Consider the following 17,225-nt stretch of genomic DNA (forward strand, 5'->3'; position numbering starts at 1 on the left):
ATTCTGTAATATGGCACTTCTGTGGTATTTTGGGTGCACCCTGCTGGTCATAGCAGCAACTTTATCTCAGTCTTTAAAAGTTTGTTGTTTACAAAAAATCGAAATTCATTACAATGGATTGTATCAGAATTATAAAGAACCACATTTGTAACTTTTTGTTAGAAAACTGATTTTCTAGATAACTTTTATCTTATCTTAATAAACTTAATTTTTAATTAACAAATAATACCTACTTATAGACATTTATACGTGTGGGCTACACAAGAAAATTACAAATAAACAAAAGGATCTTTCATGGTGGTAGCATGTAGCCTATGAGCAGCAGGCAACCCCCCAAGTGTGCAGAAATGGTTTGACCCAATTCGTAGGCAGCCAATGAGATTGACCCGTTTAAACTGGAAACCGGCGTCTGAATCACGCGTTGTTTACGTGTATTCTATGTGTACTTGACGTGTATTTAACACGTTGAGTAAAATTCGCGCGTTTTTGACCCTATTGGCCTTCCATACGCGCTTGACGCCTCATTCGCGCTCTATGTGAACACACCTTTAGCAGACGCTTTTATCCAAAGCGACTTACAAAGAGTTCAAGGAGCAATAAGTTAAACAAAAGCGAGACCGCTACCTGTTGAGAGAAGAGTGTTAGTCTACGTTTTATTTTTTTTATTTTTATTTGTCTGTCAGGTATTCGCTGAAGATGGTTATTTGGAAGAAATTATTATGACGTAGCGAGCGGCAGAAGCCCCTCCCATGACGCGAATTCAATTAGTGGGCTAAAGTCAGTCATACACCACCTCGACTTTTTTCCAAATAACGCACATTTTATCCATAATGCAATGAATACAAACCTATAGTTCCTGCACATTTTTGTTTTTCTTAATTGTGTGAAATGGCTAATAAAAAATAAGTAATACAAAACGATTATGGCTGTGACTCGTTTCGTGAGTTGGGGGAATGGGAAATCTGTTGATTGTCGAGTGCCAAATAAACAGAGATGGACAGGAAAAGGCCAAAGCCATCAGGTGCACAAAAAAATGGATTTGTGCAATTGAGAAATATAATTTTCTCTTTCACCTATGTTGTTATAAAAAAATGACTGTTTGTCATAATTTTGTGTGTGTGTTTTATTTTTATTCATAAATTTTTCGGGGGGGGGGGGGGGGGGCGCTCAAAGGTGGTCTCGCCCGGGGTGCAATTCAATGTAGAACCGCCACTGAGTACAGTAGTTAAAATTTTATACAATTTATGTATAATACGATATTCAAATAAATGAAATATAGAAATAAATTGTTATATTATAACCAAACACAGGACTAAAAGTGTGTGCCAGACGCGTGCATCCGATCCATGTGCAATAATATATAACTAAAATGACTTATGGTCCCCATAATGTATTGAACACGTGCCTGATATGTAAAGTAAGAGCCTGAACATGAATAACAATCAGCTATAAGAGCTATGAAGTGATAAAAATAGCAAAGAGGTCAGCTGTGATTATACACGAATAAACAACTGTCAAATCAGCATCGAAGCCTAGAACTTTCCGTTTTTAATGGGGGTTCCTCTGCTCATAGAGAAACCCACCATGATTTAAACAGTGTACACATACTGTATAAACCACAAGGTCAAGCAAAAAAATGTTTCAAGGTAAAGCACTTCTCCACATCTGATTTATAACAGGACAACATGGTAAATAAAACATCATATGACTATGCAGAATAAAAATAACACAGAATGAGAGAGAGAGAATAAAGCGACATTGATCGTAGGTTATGTGTTTTCCATATAATATCGTCGAAAAATCCAGCTCAAGTATTTTTTGTCTTTCACAATTTTTACAGACAAGCCACATATTGTGACCGCTAGAGAATGCTAGAGTGTTCATGTTTTTAAGACATTTGTTCTTGTCGACACCGAGTGTTTCCAGCAGGTGTTGATAGTCTTTAGAGATTAAACATATTTAAACATATTTTGTAACCGAGATTATGTTTGGGGCATATGATACTGCCTGTGAAAAAGAAACCATTTAATACATGGTGTGGCAATATACAAATCAGATTTTGGGACGAGAATAAAAACGTTCTCTATCTGAGAATGTCTGTCAGAATCTCATTCAACACAATCCCTGCAGCTAATATGAGCAGCATTAAGAATACATCAAGTCCCCGACGGACCACCAGCTGCTTGGTGGTCAAGACCTCTCCAACTGTGACCAGTGCAACTGCCTCTGTTAGTCCTCCTTCTGCTTTACTCAAAGCTTCGAAGTCTGTGTTTGCATCTGTTTGGCCTCCTTCAATGTTTTGGGCGCCCTGTGACATCTCTGCAAAAACAAGGACAAAAGATGCAGGACTTTTGTTTAATTGGAAGCACCATAGATGATAGCTAGGTGTGAGCTATAGACAGATGGTACCTTCTGTGCAGCCCTTTCTTTCCATCGCATAGGATTCAATCGTGGTATCAGGCTGTTGTACGCCTGCTCTGACCAAGGCCTGAAAATAAAACAAAAAATGTAATTTGTGTCATCAAACATAAATCATTCATGAGGTGGATGGGGGAGGATGACTCACCTCTTGAGTGGCTTTCTTCCAGTCTAGTTTGCAAAGGAGAACGATGAAGAACACAGACTGTGAGAAGGCACAAACTAAAAACCCAACCCACAAACCTAACAAGAGAGAAGTCAACAGCAGGGTATTTGATGGAGGTGTTCAACATACTATAACAACTAAACTGAATGAAATACAAGATGGAGATTTAGTTGTTGCATCATTTGAAGCTAGCAATAATTGTTTCCCTTTATGTTTTGGTGAATGTTTATCGGTTTTCAGAAAGTTTGAAAAAAGTTCAGAGTGATATTTTATGGTGGTATGTGCTGATATTGGTAGTGCATTACAGTACTGGTTGTCCTAGTGGTTGTTCTAATAAATTCATCAAGTTAACAGTCAGTTCTACAGCATCGAGTGGTTTCAATGGTTATGACATAATACACCGCAAACTCATTTTCTTACCCATAATGCCCATGTTGACTGCAAACATCAGGGAAACTCCTATTGGGAATCCAACACAATAATATCCAACAATGTTATAAAGAGCACCAATGGCTTGTTTTCCAGCACCTCGGACTATTCCACCCGTAACAGCCTGCAAACAACACACAGATGAGCAATTATTACAAAAAGGTAAAGGAATGTAGATTCACATTATGTTTGAAACGTAATTATTTAAATTAATTACAATAATTAGAATGCACTATTATTATAAAATAAAACCACTAAACTGGTTTAAAATAGGCAATATTTTATTAGGACGTTTTATTTTTTTAAGGGACAAATTAATAAACCTACTGCAACAGCATCAAATAGATGAACGATGCTATACATGACCATGATGTTGGAAACTCTCAGCACAATTTCCCTGTAGGAGAAAACACTTGAGATTATTTGAATGTAACAAGGAACGCTGTCTCTGACCTTTGAAAGCTCCACTGTTGTTTTGTAGCATTTTTATATTATGAATACCACATTACAAAAGTGCTGCTTAAAAAACATGTGTTCAAACATCTTAAAATAATTAGATACTGAACTGTGGATCTTTGTAACTACTCACTCTTCTGTGGTGAAGATGTAGCCAATAATGTCCTTGGAAGCACCAATAATTGTTGCAGTCACAATAGCAACAAGTGCTACATTGGGAGAATTTAAAGTGTAAGAATTGTGAATTTAAAGAAAAAAGCAAATTTTTGGTGCATGCATCTTATTTTAAAAATGATTCACGTAACTCGAATTATTATTTGATTTCAGTAATACTTCAGTTAAGGCTGTTAATGACATGCCTACATACATCCACAGACTACAGAGACTTTGGCTGACAGTTTGGCTTGTTCTGTGTTTCCAGCTCCGAGTGCATTTCCCACCCTCACACCAGTGGCCATGGCAAAACCCAGAGGAAACTAAAATAATCAGGATAAACAACAACCTATTAAATTACAAAAAGAAGAGAATGATTTAGTGTGTTTTGGTTTTCATAGTGTTTCAACCATCAAGGGATTAAAGGTCAAACCATTTAACGTTGATAGTTTTACCATATATGTAATATTGGCCAGCTCATAGACAATAGACTGAGCCCCAAGTTCAGTCTCACTGATGAGCCCTGCAATAAATTAAGATACAGCAAAACTAGCCTTTAATGTCAAATAGAACAAATCACAAATAAATTGATAAATATAACAAACACACCCGCAAGGAATCCACCAATGTCATAGGCCCACCACTCGACACAAAGCATGAGCATGCTGGGAAGAGCCAGGCAAATAAAGCTGCTCCATTCCTGCAGACAGTCACGAGACCAACCTAACAGAAAGAGAAACCAGTAAGACTGATCAATCATCTAATTTTATCAAAATGACTGGAATCAAATTAAATGAAATCAATTTGAAATGAATTGAAATTTAAAAGAATTGAAAATAATTAGAAATGGAATTGAAATTGAAATGAACTGAAATTTATATGAATTTAATGAGAAAATAAAAATGAAAGGAAATAGATATATATTTTGGAATGAAATGAAATGAACCAAATTTAATTTAATTTAATTTAAATTAAATAGAATTATTGAAATGAACTTAAATGGCAATAAATTTGAAATATAAGGAATTTGAAATATAATTGACATGAATTTGAAATGAAATTTACATGAAGTTAATTGTAATGTTAAAATAAATGAATACATTAAATATTTTTGTTAAAAATATATCAATTATTCTTAAAAAACAAAAAGTCCCGTGACAGTCTCACCACTCCATGTGGCTTTATGTAGGCCCTTCCAGCGAATGTAGACATAGAGAAACACAGCTAATGAATACTGAGAAATTGTGTTCGCCGCAGCAGATCCTCTGTGAAGACAGGACAAGATTATAATAAATAAATAAAATGAAGACCCTGTTTTTAGTCTCTGAATACGAGACAAACTTACGCTACGCCAAGTTCAAGTAGATGAAGGAAGATGTAGTTTATTAAAGCATTGAGGACGTTTCCGGCTGCTCCTGTGATGACCTGAGGCCAAATAATACCCTAAAACAAAGACACAAAGAAAGAGTTCCTTCAAATTAAAGCAGTATGAACACAGACAAGTATAACAACTTCAACAATGAGGTCTACCTGATTTTGAAGATACCTTCCCTGCAATTGATACATAAATGAAGCCTGTAGACATGAAAATACTGAAGAATCTTTTTTGAATGTATACATGTAACTGGCAGATTATCTTTCTATTATTTGCATTCAGAGTATTGTATATTAAATAAAATACTTACAGGCAAAGCAGGCATAAATATGTTTATATACAGCTGTGACAGACTGTTGAGAGAGAGACAGACAGACAGCTTTCGACAGAGGATCAAATAAGTAACTGTCGCACATCCAAGAATAAACTTAAAAAGATTTTAAGACCGAATAGATACCTGGCCACCCTGGGGCTCTGTTTTACAGCCAGGAGGATGGGTTCTGTGTTGATGAGCAGCGCCCAACAGGGAAAACAGGCCAACAGGAGGATGAGAACCCCTCTCTGCAGTATCACACCCACCCGCTTCAGATTATTACTGCCAAACGTCTGCAAGAAAACACAGATCCATTACAACAATACCTTCAACCTCAGACACAAACTACTGTGATTCACATTCACATTGAGAAAAAATAGTAAAATAAACTTATACCACCTGTGAGATGAGCGTATCAAATGCAGAAGCCAAACCGGAGCCAACTGAGATGCCCGTAACATTAATAGCCTGTGAGAAAATGTACAAATGTAATTTATGATTTTAATAAATACATATGGACTTCCACTAAACCATGTATCTTTGCAAACTATTAAAACTCACAGCAATAGCCAGAGCAACACTAGCCAGTTCAGTTTTGCCCAAGTGTCCACAGAACACAGTGCTGACGAAACTGATCATAAAGACCATCAGCTGAGATATAAACTAAGATGAAGGATGAAAGAAACAGGTCATGTCAATGTTGAGACTACTAAACTGTTGGTTTAATTGATGTACACTGCATGTTAGGTTGGTTTAAAAACAATTTCTCTAAATAAACAGTTTATTTGCAAAAACAAAAATATGTGTTTTATTTGACATACTTAGTTTCAGTATTTTTCGAGTTGTTATTACTTAATCCAAACAACCCAGATGCATGCACTGTAAAAATAATTGTTGGTTTAACGCAAAGTAAAAAGTTATCTGGTTGCCTTAAAATGTTGAGTTAATTCAATTTATTCAACTTCAATTCACCTTGACTAAAATATTAGTCGACTCCATGAGTTTAGTCGAGAAATTTGTTGAGTTGATTAATGAGTTGACTTTTATAAAACATTTTAACTCAACCATTTTAAGTTAAACCAACAATTTACATTTTTGTTTACATAGTGTGTTCATTGAAATGCACAATAAAAACATGTTTCTGTAAAAAATAATTGCAAATTGTAAATATTTTCTAAATGGATTTTCTGAAACCACCCATTCATATTCATAAAACATATATAGAGCAACATTAGATTTTTTTCGTACAGAAGTTGGTTTTAACTGACTTTAGATATGCAAGAGATTTATATACATAAAAAGTGTAAAGATCTTTAAATTTAAAGATTTTGAATTCATAGTCAATACAAACTGAACGAATCGTTTAAAAAGTTAGCTGACGGACAAAAATGAAGCTACATCTCATGGTACATTGTGATCAGAATACACTTAAATGTATACAGTAGATAAGAACTCTTAAAAAATGTGCTAACATCAAAAGAGACTTTTTTTCTCCACAAAAATGGTCTTTATCATGCAGAAAGATCCTCTAGATTACAAAAACGAATGAAATGCTTCTGAAGAACCTTTTGCAGCACATTTTAAGTGAAAATGAATATATTATACTATATATATATATACATATATATACATATATATATTAACGCACTTACCACTGGTCCAGCCAGTTTTAGCACCTGTGAAAGTTCTTCTTTATAATTCACTGGTAAAAGACTTTGAAGTTTCCTTCGACATACTCCACAACAAACCTGCGACTGAGAATCATCACGCTGCATCTGCTTTAAGTCTCTGTTTATTTGAATTATTGTTTGAATATTGTCCCTCTCCATAATTCCCATGCGATTACAAATCATTTAGTAAACAGTACAGAATGTGCATGCAATATATTTAAGAGACACTTTGATAACAGGCTGCCCACTGAAATCCATTTGATACAGAAAACATTTCAAGGCCAAATTTTAAGGCGGTCAGAGAGGCCCACCTTAAAATATTTTCAATCTTTTTTAAAAAGCCCCACATGACTGTATGTGTTTGAATTGATGTTTAACACTGTTTTCTCTTCATTGTTTTATTAACTTCTTTTTAATTTAAAATTGTGTTATTTCTTGCTCTAAGAAAGTCAGATGGCATCTCATTCAAAACAATTCCTGCAGCAAATATAAGCATCATAAAGAAAACAGCAACTCCTCGGCGGACCACCAGCTGTCTGGCAGTCAAGACCTCTCCAATTGTGACCAGTGCAACACCCTCTGTGTGTCCTCCTTTATTAAGAGCTTCTAAGTCTGTGTTTGCATCTCCTTCAAGGTGCCCAGACCCCAGTGATACATCTGCAAATGGACAAACAAAAGGAAAAAACAACTTGAACGTTTGTTTTTACGGAAAAAGACCACAGGAACATCATATGACATGTCATATACATGCAGTACCTTCTGTGCCTGTCATGTACTTTTGACTGGTTTCAGCTTCTTGTACACCAGCTCTGAAAAAGGCCTAAAAAGACAAGTTTGTGTCACCATCTAACACAAACAACATTTTGTGAATGAAGAAGTATGACGTACCTCTTGACTTGCTTTTTTCCAGTCCATTGCTCCAAGAAGGATGGCAAAGGACAAGGTTTGCAGGAAAACACATATAAGAAACCCAATCCACAGACCTTACAAACAGAAAATACACAAAGCTAAAATGAAAAGTGCCCAGCAAAAGCTCAGTTACAAAATATGTTTTACATTAAAGGGATAGTTCAAGATAAAAATTCGGTTATGCTTTTCTCACCTTCGAGTTGTTCCAAATCTTTATAAAAAACAACAAAAAAAGAAATGTACAAAGATTTTGAACAACTAGAGAACAACTAGAGAATTTTTCGTTTTGGGGTGAACTATCCCTTTAAAAAACAATAAAATGTACAAAGCCACTTTCTTACCCATTATGCCCATGTTGACAAAAAACATTAGGTAAACTCCTGTTGGAAATCCCACTAAATAATATACAACATTGTTGCAAAGAGAACCTATGGCTTGCTTTCCAGCACCTCGGACTATTCCACCTGTAATAACCTACAAACAAAATATATCAAAGGAAACAGAATGGTTTCCAAATATTTTGAATATACAAGAATATCAGAAAACCTAAATATGTTTTAATTTGTTCTTTCACTTCCAACGGATGCTTTCATAAATATTTAACATGACCACACAATTGACTATCATAGTGTTAAGATTTTGAATGAATCACAGAAGCATACAAAATACCTAAAACAAGATACTTTGAACATTTCAAAATCTTTGAAATGATCAAAAGTACCTTTTCTTGTGGCAACAGATATTAAACTTGAGAAAATACTTCTGTTTGTGTCTGTGCAAACACACAGAAAATGTATGCACTTACCGCAGTGGTATTGAATAGATGAAAGGAGCCAAACACGATTAAGACCTTTGAAGCTCTGAGCACATTTTCACTATGAAAAAATTATGACATGAGCTCATTGGAAAAAGCTACATCACTACAAAAAACATGTTTAATAAAGTGACATCATTTAAAAACATACTGTAATGTATCGAGACAGCATTTACTGTGCATGTTGTAAACAAAATCCTATATGCAGAATTCTATACAGAAATGTTTATACAGAATCCACCATGTTGTTTCTACAGCATCCCTAAACCAGGGGTCGGCAACCCGTGGCTCTTGCTGCGAATCCCTGCCGTCTTTTAAAGCCCTCTGTATGGTATTAAGCTGCATTTTGGTCAATCGGATCACAAGTGGACGAAAAAGGCCTCCCTTTACACCTACTGCTGTAATCCATCTATTTTGTCCACTTCTGTCCTGATTTCTTCGAGAAATATCTGAAAAAACATGCACATTTCCCCAGCCAGACACCCTAGCTGGGTAAATGTATTTGCTTTTTCAGATCTATCATTCGAATAGACAAAATAAGTATATGCAATGTACATATTTGGATGACCTGTAATTTCCTTCTTTTAAATTCTAATAAAACAGAAATATTACTTATCGGACCAAAGACACGCAAACCAAATATTTCTGATTATAAACTTGAAAGTTGAAGGATGTACTGTTACACCAACAAATACAGTAAAATATCTAGGCGTTATATTAAACAGCGACCTGTCATTTCGAAATCACATCTCAAATGTCACAAAAACAGCCTTTTTCCACCTAAGAAATGTTGCCAAGTTACGAAATATTCTGTGTGTTGCTGACGCGGAGAAGCTTATTCATGCATTTATGACCTCAAGACTTGACTACTGTAATGCACTACTTAGTGGTTGTCCTGCATCATCAATAAACAAACTACAGTTAGTTCAGAACGCAGCTGCCAGAGTTCTAACCAGGTCCAGAAAATACGATCACATAACCCCAATTTTATCAACCCTTCACTGGCTACCCATTAAGTATCGTATTGACTTTAAAGTTCTTTTAATCACTTATAAAGCCTTAAAGGGTTTAGCCCCTACCTACCTAACAGAGCTTCTATCACACTACAACCCATCACGCTCTCTAAGATCTCAAAACGCAGGACTTTTGATAACACCTAGAATAACTAAATCCACCAAAGGGGGTCGAGTTTTCTCATACGTAGCACCTAAACTCTGGAATAGCCTTCCTGAAATTATTCGAGGATCAGACACACTCGCCCAATTTAAATCTAGATTAAAAACGCATCTTTTCAGCCAAGCATTCACTTAATGCAAAATTTGCTAAATAAACCACCAGGAGATGCTGACATTAGATATTATTTACTAGAATAATTGGATTTATTATAAATATATTTTTATAAAACACCATGTAGTGTGTTTTACCCTTTCTTGGGTTTTTCATTTCTCCCCTGTAAAGCTGCTTTGGAACAATGCAACGCGTAACGTTAGGTACTGTCATTCACGAACCAGTGGGCGGGGCTAGAGAAGTAGCCATTGATATTCTTCTGTGGAGGCGGTGTTCAATCTATCTATAGGTACATGCCAGGATCTGGCGTTCGCTGGGCCTGGTGTCAATGATAGTTGTCATTTCAGTAACAAAGGCCTTTTTTTGTTCTGACACTTAAAGAATGTTCGCTTGAATACGACTACCTCTTATATAACAAAGGCTTGGGCTAAAATGTATGTCTTCATTCATCGCCCCTTTACGGAACGAAAAGGCTTTGCATAGTTATATTAAATCAATGTAAATAATTAAAAACAATATTAAATGTTTAGCATTTCATGTTTGACATCAACACATTATGAATTACATAATGTACTTTATGCATTATGAAATGCTAATAAGACAAGAACTTAGCAACATTATAGTGTAGATCTATAGAGATACTTACTGTTCTGTGCTAAAGATGTATCCAATAATATCTCTGGTAGCTAGAACAATGGCTGCAATCACACAGGAAACGAGCACTACAAAATAATATTGACAGAAAATGCTTTGGCAATGTTCATTATTTTTATAACGTAACATTGTATTTAATGTTGGTTTGATAATAAAAGACTCGTGTTCAGAATCAGTTATGAATGAAGGACTACATACGTCCACAGACTACAGAGACTTTGGCTGACAGTTTGGCTTGGTCTGTGTTTCCAGCTCCGAGTGCATTTCCCACCCTCACGCTGGCTGCCGCAGCAAACCCCAGAGGAAACTAAAGATAGACAAAAAGGTAATGAATGACACAAATGAAATACATTTGGAATAATTGAAAGATTTAACCGTCATGTTAAAGAGGTACCCAGTGTTTATACTAACCAATGATATTGGTTTATATTTTCAGTTAATATATTGATCAAAATTGGTAATCTCACCATACACGTGATGCTGGCCAGTTTATAGATAATATACTGTGCCCCCACTTCGATCTCACTGATAAGCCCTACAAATTTAAGAATAAGACATATAAAATATAAACCAAAAATTTACATACCGTTTATGTCAAATATATTGATGACATTAAAGTTCCAGTGTGTCACTTTTTTAGAAGATCTATCGACAGTAAAGCAATCAAATAAACATAACTATGCCTTCAGATGTGTTTAAAGACCTTACGTAATGAAAATCCTTTACAGAGCTCGTTTGGTAAATACATTATCTCCTTGGAAAAGAAGTGCAAATGGGACGACATCTAAATCCTGTGTCAGCCACCGTAGTGCAAATGAAGGGGGGTGAAATTAGACATTGGTTTCAATTCGTAACATCACCTCTAGATGCCGCTAAATTTCACACACTGGACCTTTAATATAAATCTATCACATTCACATTAGCTCACATTTTATTCAAAGCAACTTGGACAAGAACACAATCTTAAAGTGGCACTGCAACAGTGTTTCATGCATTAGGACTGACTTACAATGTTAAACATTTTGTCTTCTCATGATCATCTTGACAAAAAACGAGTTGGACGTATCATTTAGTATTTCTGTGCTTGATACACTCTGTGCTCGATACACTCTGATACTCGATACACAACCTGTTTGTACAGGTTTCGAAACGTTTTTTCGAAAAAAAATTGCGCATGTGCTTTGGTTCCACCTCTAAACCCCTCCCCCCCACGCGTCACATGTTTTTGGAAATAATCATACAGCTTTATCTGTCTTTTATAAATGTGATCAAACTTTAGACTCTATGGATATTTGAATGGTGCGATACTATTCTGAAAGTACTCAAGATTAACATGAGATATGCAGCAGCTCTGTGTGTTATGATCACTTTAAGAAGGCCATAATATTAGAAGTTTTCATCATTTTTAGCGACACTACCCGTTTCAGGAAGCAGAAAAATTATAAATAAACAAAGGGATATTCTGCAAACCTGGCAGGTATCCACCAACATCAAATGTCCATAATTCCGCACAGAGCATGAACATACTTGGAAGAGCCAAGCGAAGGTAGACCCCCCATTCCTGCAAACACTTGCGAGACCAGCCTGATGGTGTGACGCATGACAAAAATCACAATTATAAAACCACAAAATTGCAGTAAAACTCATTGGCTGGAGAGACTCACCGTCCCAGGTGGCTTTATGCAGGTCCCTCAAGTGGATGCAGACTAAGAGAAACAACGCTAATAAATACTGGGAAATGGTGTTCGCTGCAGCAAATCCTCTGTGAACACAGGACATTGAGCTATTAAAGAGATTAGATGTAAATCAAGACTCTAATCTACATGAGATAAACGGTCGCTTACGTTAAGCCAAGTTCGTGCCAAACAACGCTGATGTTTAATAAAATATTAAAAACATTCACAACTGCTCCTGCAATAACCTGAGGCCAAACAATACCCTGAACAAAGAGACAGAGAAACAGACCAAAATTACTTATATATTACTTATAAAGCATACAGTAAATGAACAGCAAAGTGGTGGCTGGCTGCAGTATACGTCATAAATCCTGCTCTCAACAAACAAAGAAAATCAAATTACACTGAAAATATTTTTTTTGCCCAAAATAGTTCCTGTCAGCTCTTAACACACTAATGTATGTTCACGTGTTCGTTTTCTAATAAGCTTGGTTTTAATTAGTTATTGTAACTAAGGGGGTGTGGCTACATGATTGGAATATGGCTGGGACATTGATAACAGCTTGCTTCACCTCATGACGTCATCTGCATTTCATGGATTTTTTTTACCTGATTTTGCAGATATAACTCCTGCATCTTGTGCATAAAAACAGCCTGTAGGTGTAAACAAAAAATGGTATTAAAAGCAAAACCTTTGCACAAATGATCTTAACCCCATAATAACTTATATGAGGGAGGAAGTTCCCTAAAGATGGAAACATTTGGATAATGGCATGAAAATGTATGATAAAATGCTTATGATGATCATTTCAAAGCAACAACATAAACAAAGAGCGATTTTCCACCATCGCGCCCGAACCGTTCTAAGCACAGTCTGAAACTGTTAGTTATGTTTCCACGTGAGCCTGGTTCGACACGGCACGATTACAAACTGTTCTCGGCACGGTTGTCTGCGTACTAATGAATGCGCGCAGAGGCAATATAGCTCAGTCTCTTGTGTTACCAAGGCAGCACATGACGCGTTTGTGTTTACATTCTTAAAATAAGCTTGTGGTGGAACGGCTGGCAGGGATCAGAGTGGAACGATCAAGCAACGAGAACGATTTGGCACAATGGTGGAAAAGTGCTCAAAGGTTACTGGGCATGCGTGCGTTCGTGGACTGCCCTTAACTTCCGGTACACATTCACAATTAACAGATTGCCTGTAGATTATTTCTGATAAAAATCAAAAGAAACTGAGAAATCTATTGGCTAAACTTGTCTCTCCAATATCGTGAATTTAGACTGCGATACCAAGGTCAGATAGCAATGTAACATATGCGAACAAACTTCAGGACCCATTCAACAAATTATTTAATCAAATTTAAATATGTATATATATATATATTAAAATATTATAAACACATCGTTATTATTATCTTATTATTAATATCATTATTATACAGTGAAATAATAATCTAAATTAATATTTTGTACTATTATTATTATAGTATTTTTGTAGGCAAACCTGATATTGCTGCGCTGGTTCCCTCGAGCAAAAGCCTATGCATTTTTCCCATTGACTTTTGGAAGATCGCAAAAAATAAGCTCTGTGATTAACGGTTTATGATGTTTACACATTTTGTCTTTTAAAGATAATCTTTACAAATTTACATAATATTTTTAACTTTTGAAGCCGAAATCGTAAAAATCTAACAAGATGCCCAGACTACACTTAAAGTCGCTCCATATCAAGGTCACCACCACCAAGCCTCCGACAACTCTTTCAAACGTTATTAAAATTGTGTTCGCTGGTAAGTGAATGAATTCGCATCTACCTTTTAAGAGATTTGTGCCCATGTTGCATTATTTAATTTTTCGTGACCCAAAATCTTTTATTTGTCCAAAAACTGCTATCTGCTATTTGTTTACAAGTGCAGAAACTGTGAAGGATTCATACTTCCAGTTGGGTGCAAGTACTCTCTTGGTCTTGCTCTCAACCAGAATTAGGCGGAACTTTGCATCCTTATCCTTTCTGTTCCTTTCCAAGTGCTTCCTCGCAGAAACAGCCTTCTTGATGAGGTGGTCCTCAGATCCTCAGGCAGGTCAGGGGCCAAACCCTTAGGATCTCTTTGCCTGTGACAAAACGCACCTGGGCAACACCATGAGAATATCTGAGGATCACACCAATCTAAGAAGGGGTAAGACCCTTCTTGGCCAGCTTGAAGATTTGCTCTTTCATCTGATGTCAGTTTGAGCCATTCTGGGACACTTCATCTAAAGGGCAGTGCTGACTGGGACAAACCCTTGCCAAGAGCATGCATACGACCCATGATGGCGGTTTTGAGAGCGAGGAAAGAGGCCCATGTTGCATTTTTTGTGAGCTTTATAAGCTAAAGTACAAACTTGTTACCAACCAGTGTTGAAAACCAAAAACCTGTTAAAAATAAAATAGACTTTGGAGCAATCTCTGCGGCTACCTATGGTCAAACTGATAAACAAACACAGACAGGTAGGTTAACTGCAGTCCAGGCGCGTGCGTCCGATGTCCACACTCTTTAGTTCAAATACTGATAGTGTGGAAATAAAAGAGAATGGCACTCACAGGCAGTGCAGGCATGAATATCTTTACATAGCGTTGTGCCACACTGTTAGGTGAGAAAGAGAGAGTTTGTTTAATTTATTAATTTTATTTTAAATTATATCATTATTTAACATGACTGACCTGGCCACACTGGGGCTCTGTTTGAAGGCAAGGAGGATGGATTCTGTGTTGAGGAGCAGCGCCCAACAGGGAAAACAGGCCAACAAAAGGATTAGAATCCCTCTCTGCAGAATCACACCCACCCGCTTCAGATTATTACTGCCAAACGTCTGCAAGACAGACATCCATGACTGTTTGGTTGACCAGCACATGTACTTACTCAACATTCTCTATCTTACCTGTGAGATGAGTGTGTCACATCCAGACGCCAAACCAGAACCAATAGAAAGGCAGGTGACATTAATAACCTGCGTGAAAATTGTGAGAACGTTTGCAAAACAGCTGTTCAGTGAATACGTATGGATATACACTAAACACACGTTACTGTGTTTTTATCAACAAGGAACTCACAGCAATAGCCAGAGCAACACCTGTCAGTTCAGTTTCCCCCATGTATCCACAGAACACAGTGCTGACGAAACTGATCAGAAAGATCATCAGCCGAGACAAAAACTATCAAAATAGGTAAAGCATCATTAATAAAAAAAATCTCTAAATTATAATTTTGTTTTAAAATTGATCTCTAAGTAGCCGGATTGTTATAATGTATTATGTATTGTCACATAAAAAAATCTTCAACAATCCATTTATTTCATCTTCAAAGTTAAACTACAGAGTTTAACACACAACAAAATTCACAATATTGGATTCTCATCTAAATGTAAATCTCAGACATTGAAAAACACTTTAGACTGACTATGTCTATTTTAACGTTCACACTTACCGCAGGTCCAGCGAGTTTCACCAACTCCATAGCTTCTTTATAATACAAGCTGAACACTTCCTCTCGACTGCCATCGTATACCTGTGAACTCAACGTTGATGCAGCTTCACTTTCTATCTGGCCTAAGTCTCTGTTACCTTTTGTCACTGTGTTTACACTGTCCATGACTACTATTGTCCTCTCACGAATTTGAAGGAAACTTCTGTTTAAAAACGAACTACAAAGGATTACACCTAAAATAGTAGCCTCAAGGTCCGATACAGAAAGAGGTTTCAGTAGATTCCACTGGTAGGCAGTGCATTGTTCATTGCTGCCTGCTGCACTAGATAACAACATTACTGCATTTTCAAATCAGATTTAGTTAATGAGAGACAGACACACCCCGTTAAAAAGCATCCAAATGCATCGAATAAACACTTACAACAATGTGGGGAAAGTGTCATAACGTCACTTTGACGGCTATGTAATCTGGTTGTTGTCTTTTACATGAAATTAAAGTTCAGATTAGACTCCTGCGAGACAAACGGGTTGTTCTTCAGACATGAAATGTGTTGTCGACAATATTAGGAACTTGAAAAATCAACTTAAGCAAAAACTGGAGGGTTTACAAAGGCCTTTAAAGGTTATAACTGTTAATAAAGAAATAGGACAAACATATTAAAGGGATAGCTCACCCAAAAATGAAAATGTTGTCATCATTTACCCTCATGTTGTTCCAAACCTGTGTAAATTTCTTTGTTTTGCAAAATGCAAAGATATTTGAAAGAATGTTATTAACCAAACAGGTCTCTTCCCACATTTACTGCCATATAGGGAAAATAAATGCAGTATTTAGAGGTCAATAAGCTAAATTGTACACAAATTTGTGTTTCTTTTTAGTACAATCCTTCCGTATTCAGAATCGAGAGTTTATCAAGCTTGAAATTATGATGAAATGACCACAAATAAGTTCGGCATATAATAGTTTTTCAGTTAATGACGTTTATATTGATTTAATATTGAGGGTATTTCACCACAACCCAGATTAGTGCCTGTATAATCACTACAACCACTAGAGAGCACAGTTCGCCCATTTTAATTTAAATCTCTTTGTGTGCCAGCTGTGTTTTCAATGTTTCGTTGAAACAGTCCTGAGAAAATTTTGAATTTATTATATCAACCATGATATATAAATCTATAATGAAAATAGACTGCGAAAACCTGTTAATAGTGTAGGCACCGAATAAAAGCTCACATTGCCATATGAAGACCATCATGCCAGTCACCATTGAAATGATTCTATAAAACCAGTTTAAGTAAGGTGTTGTCACCGTATGTGAAATGACTCTGCTGTTGTTAACTTCCACATTATAATTTGTTAAAACACCTGGTGACAGTTGCAGAATACGTAAAAGAAACTAAATCTGTGCTTCACCGACAGAGACAATTTAATTCAAAC

At 36.2% G+C, this 17,225-nt stretch overlaps 2 protein-coding genes and 1 pseudogene across 3 annotated transcripts; all 3 read right to left on the reverse strand.

Moving 5' to 3' along the window:
* Positions 1-2,083: 2,083 nt before the first annotated feature.
* LOC306911612 (multidrug and toxin extrusion protein 1-like) lies at positions 2,084-7,046 on the reverse strand (the record flags this gene model as incomplete). Its single annotated transcript, XM_079487076.1, has 17 exons — positions 6,963-7,046; positions 5,872-5,973; positions 5,710-5,778; positions 5,455-5,603; positions 5,308-5,350; positions 5,153-5,197; positions 4,968-5,065; positions 4,790-4,887; positions 4,232-4,345; positions 4,078-4,145; positions 3,837-3,945; positions 3,603-3,678; positions 3,341-3,410; positions 3,005-3,137; positions 2,567-2,661; positions 2,410-2,488; positions 2,084-2,319 (listed from the first exon to the last, which is right to left on the reverse strand). Exons 2-17 carry the CDS (start codon positions 5,956-5,958, stop codon positions 2,084-2,086), a joined length of 1,569 nt encoding a protein of 522 aa, XP_079343202.1. The 5' UTR covers positions 5,959-5,973; positions 6,963-7,046.
* A 39-nt stretch (positions 7,047-7,085) lies between these two features.
* LOC306910994 (multidrug and toxin extrusion protein 1-like) lies at positions 7,086-16,105 on the reverse strand. The gene is made up of 17 exons (XM_079485967.1): positions 15,788-16,105; positions 15,415-15,516; positions 15,243-15,311; positions 15,025-15,173; positions 14,905-14,947; positions 12,930-12,974; positions 12,489-12,583; positions 12,309-12,406; positions 12,115-12,228; positions 11,112-11,179; positions 10,843-10,951; positions 10,637-10,712; positions 8,695-8,764; positions 8,231-8,363; positions 7,869-7,963; positions 7,737-7,800; positions 7,086-7,637 (listed from the first exon to the last, which is right to left on the reverse strand). Exons 1-17 carry the CDS (start codon positions 15,950-15,952, stop codon positions 7,393-7,395), a joined length of 1,740 nt encoding a protein of 579 aa, XP_079342093.1. The 5' UTR covers positions 15,953-16,105; the 3' UTR covers positions 7,086-7,392.
* Positions 14,220-14,632, reverse strand: LOC306911538 (small ribosomal subunit protein uS15-like; annotated as a pseudogene). Its single transcript has one exon. The product of its transcript is annotated as a small ribosomal subunit protein uS15-like (transcript).
* Positions 16,106-17,225: the final 1,120 nt, after the last annotated feature.

Source organism: Barbatula barbatula (genome assembly GCF_947034865.1).
Source record: "Barbatula barbatula genome assembly, chromosome: 22".
NCBI classification, from domain to species: Eukaryota; Metazoa; Chordata; class Actinopteri; order Cypriniformes; family Nemacheilidae; genus Barbatula; species Barbatula barbatula.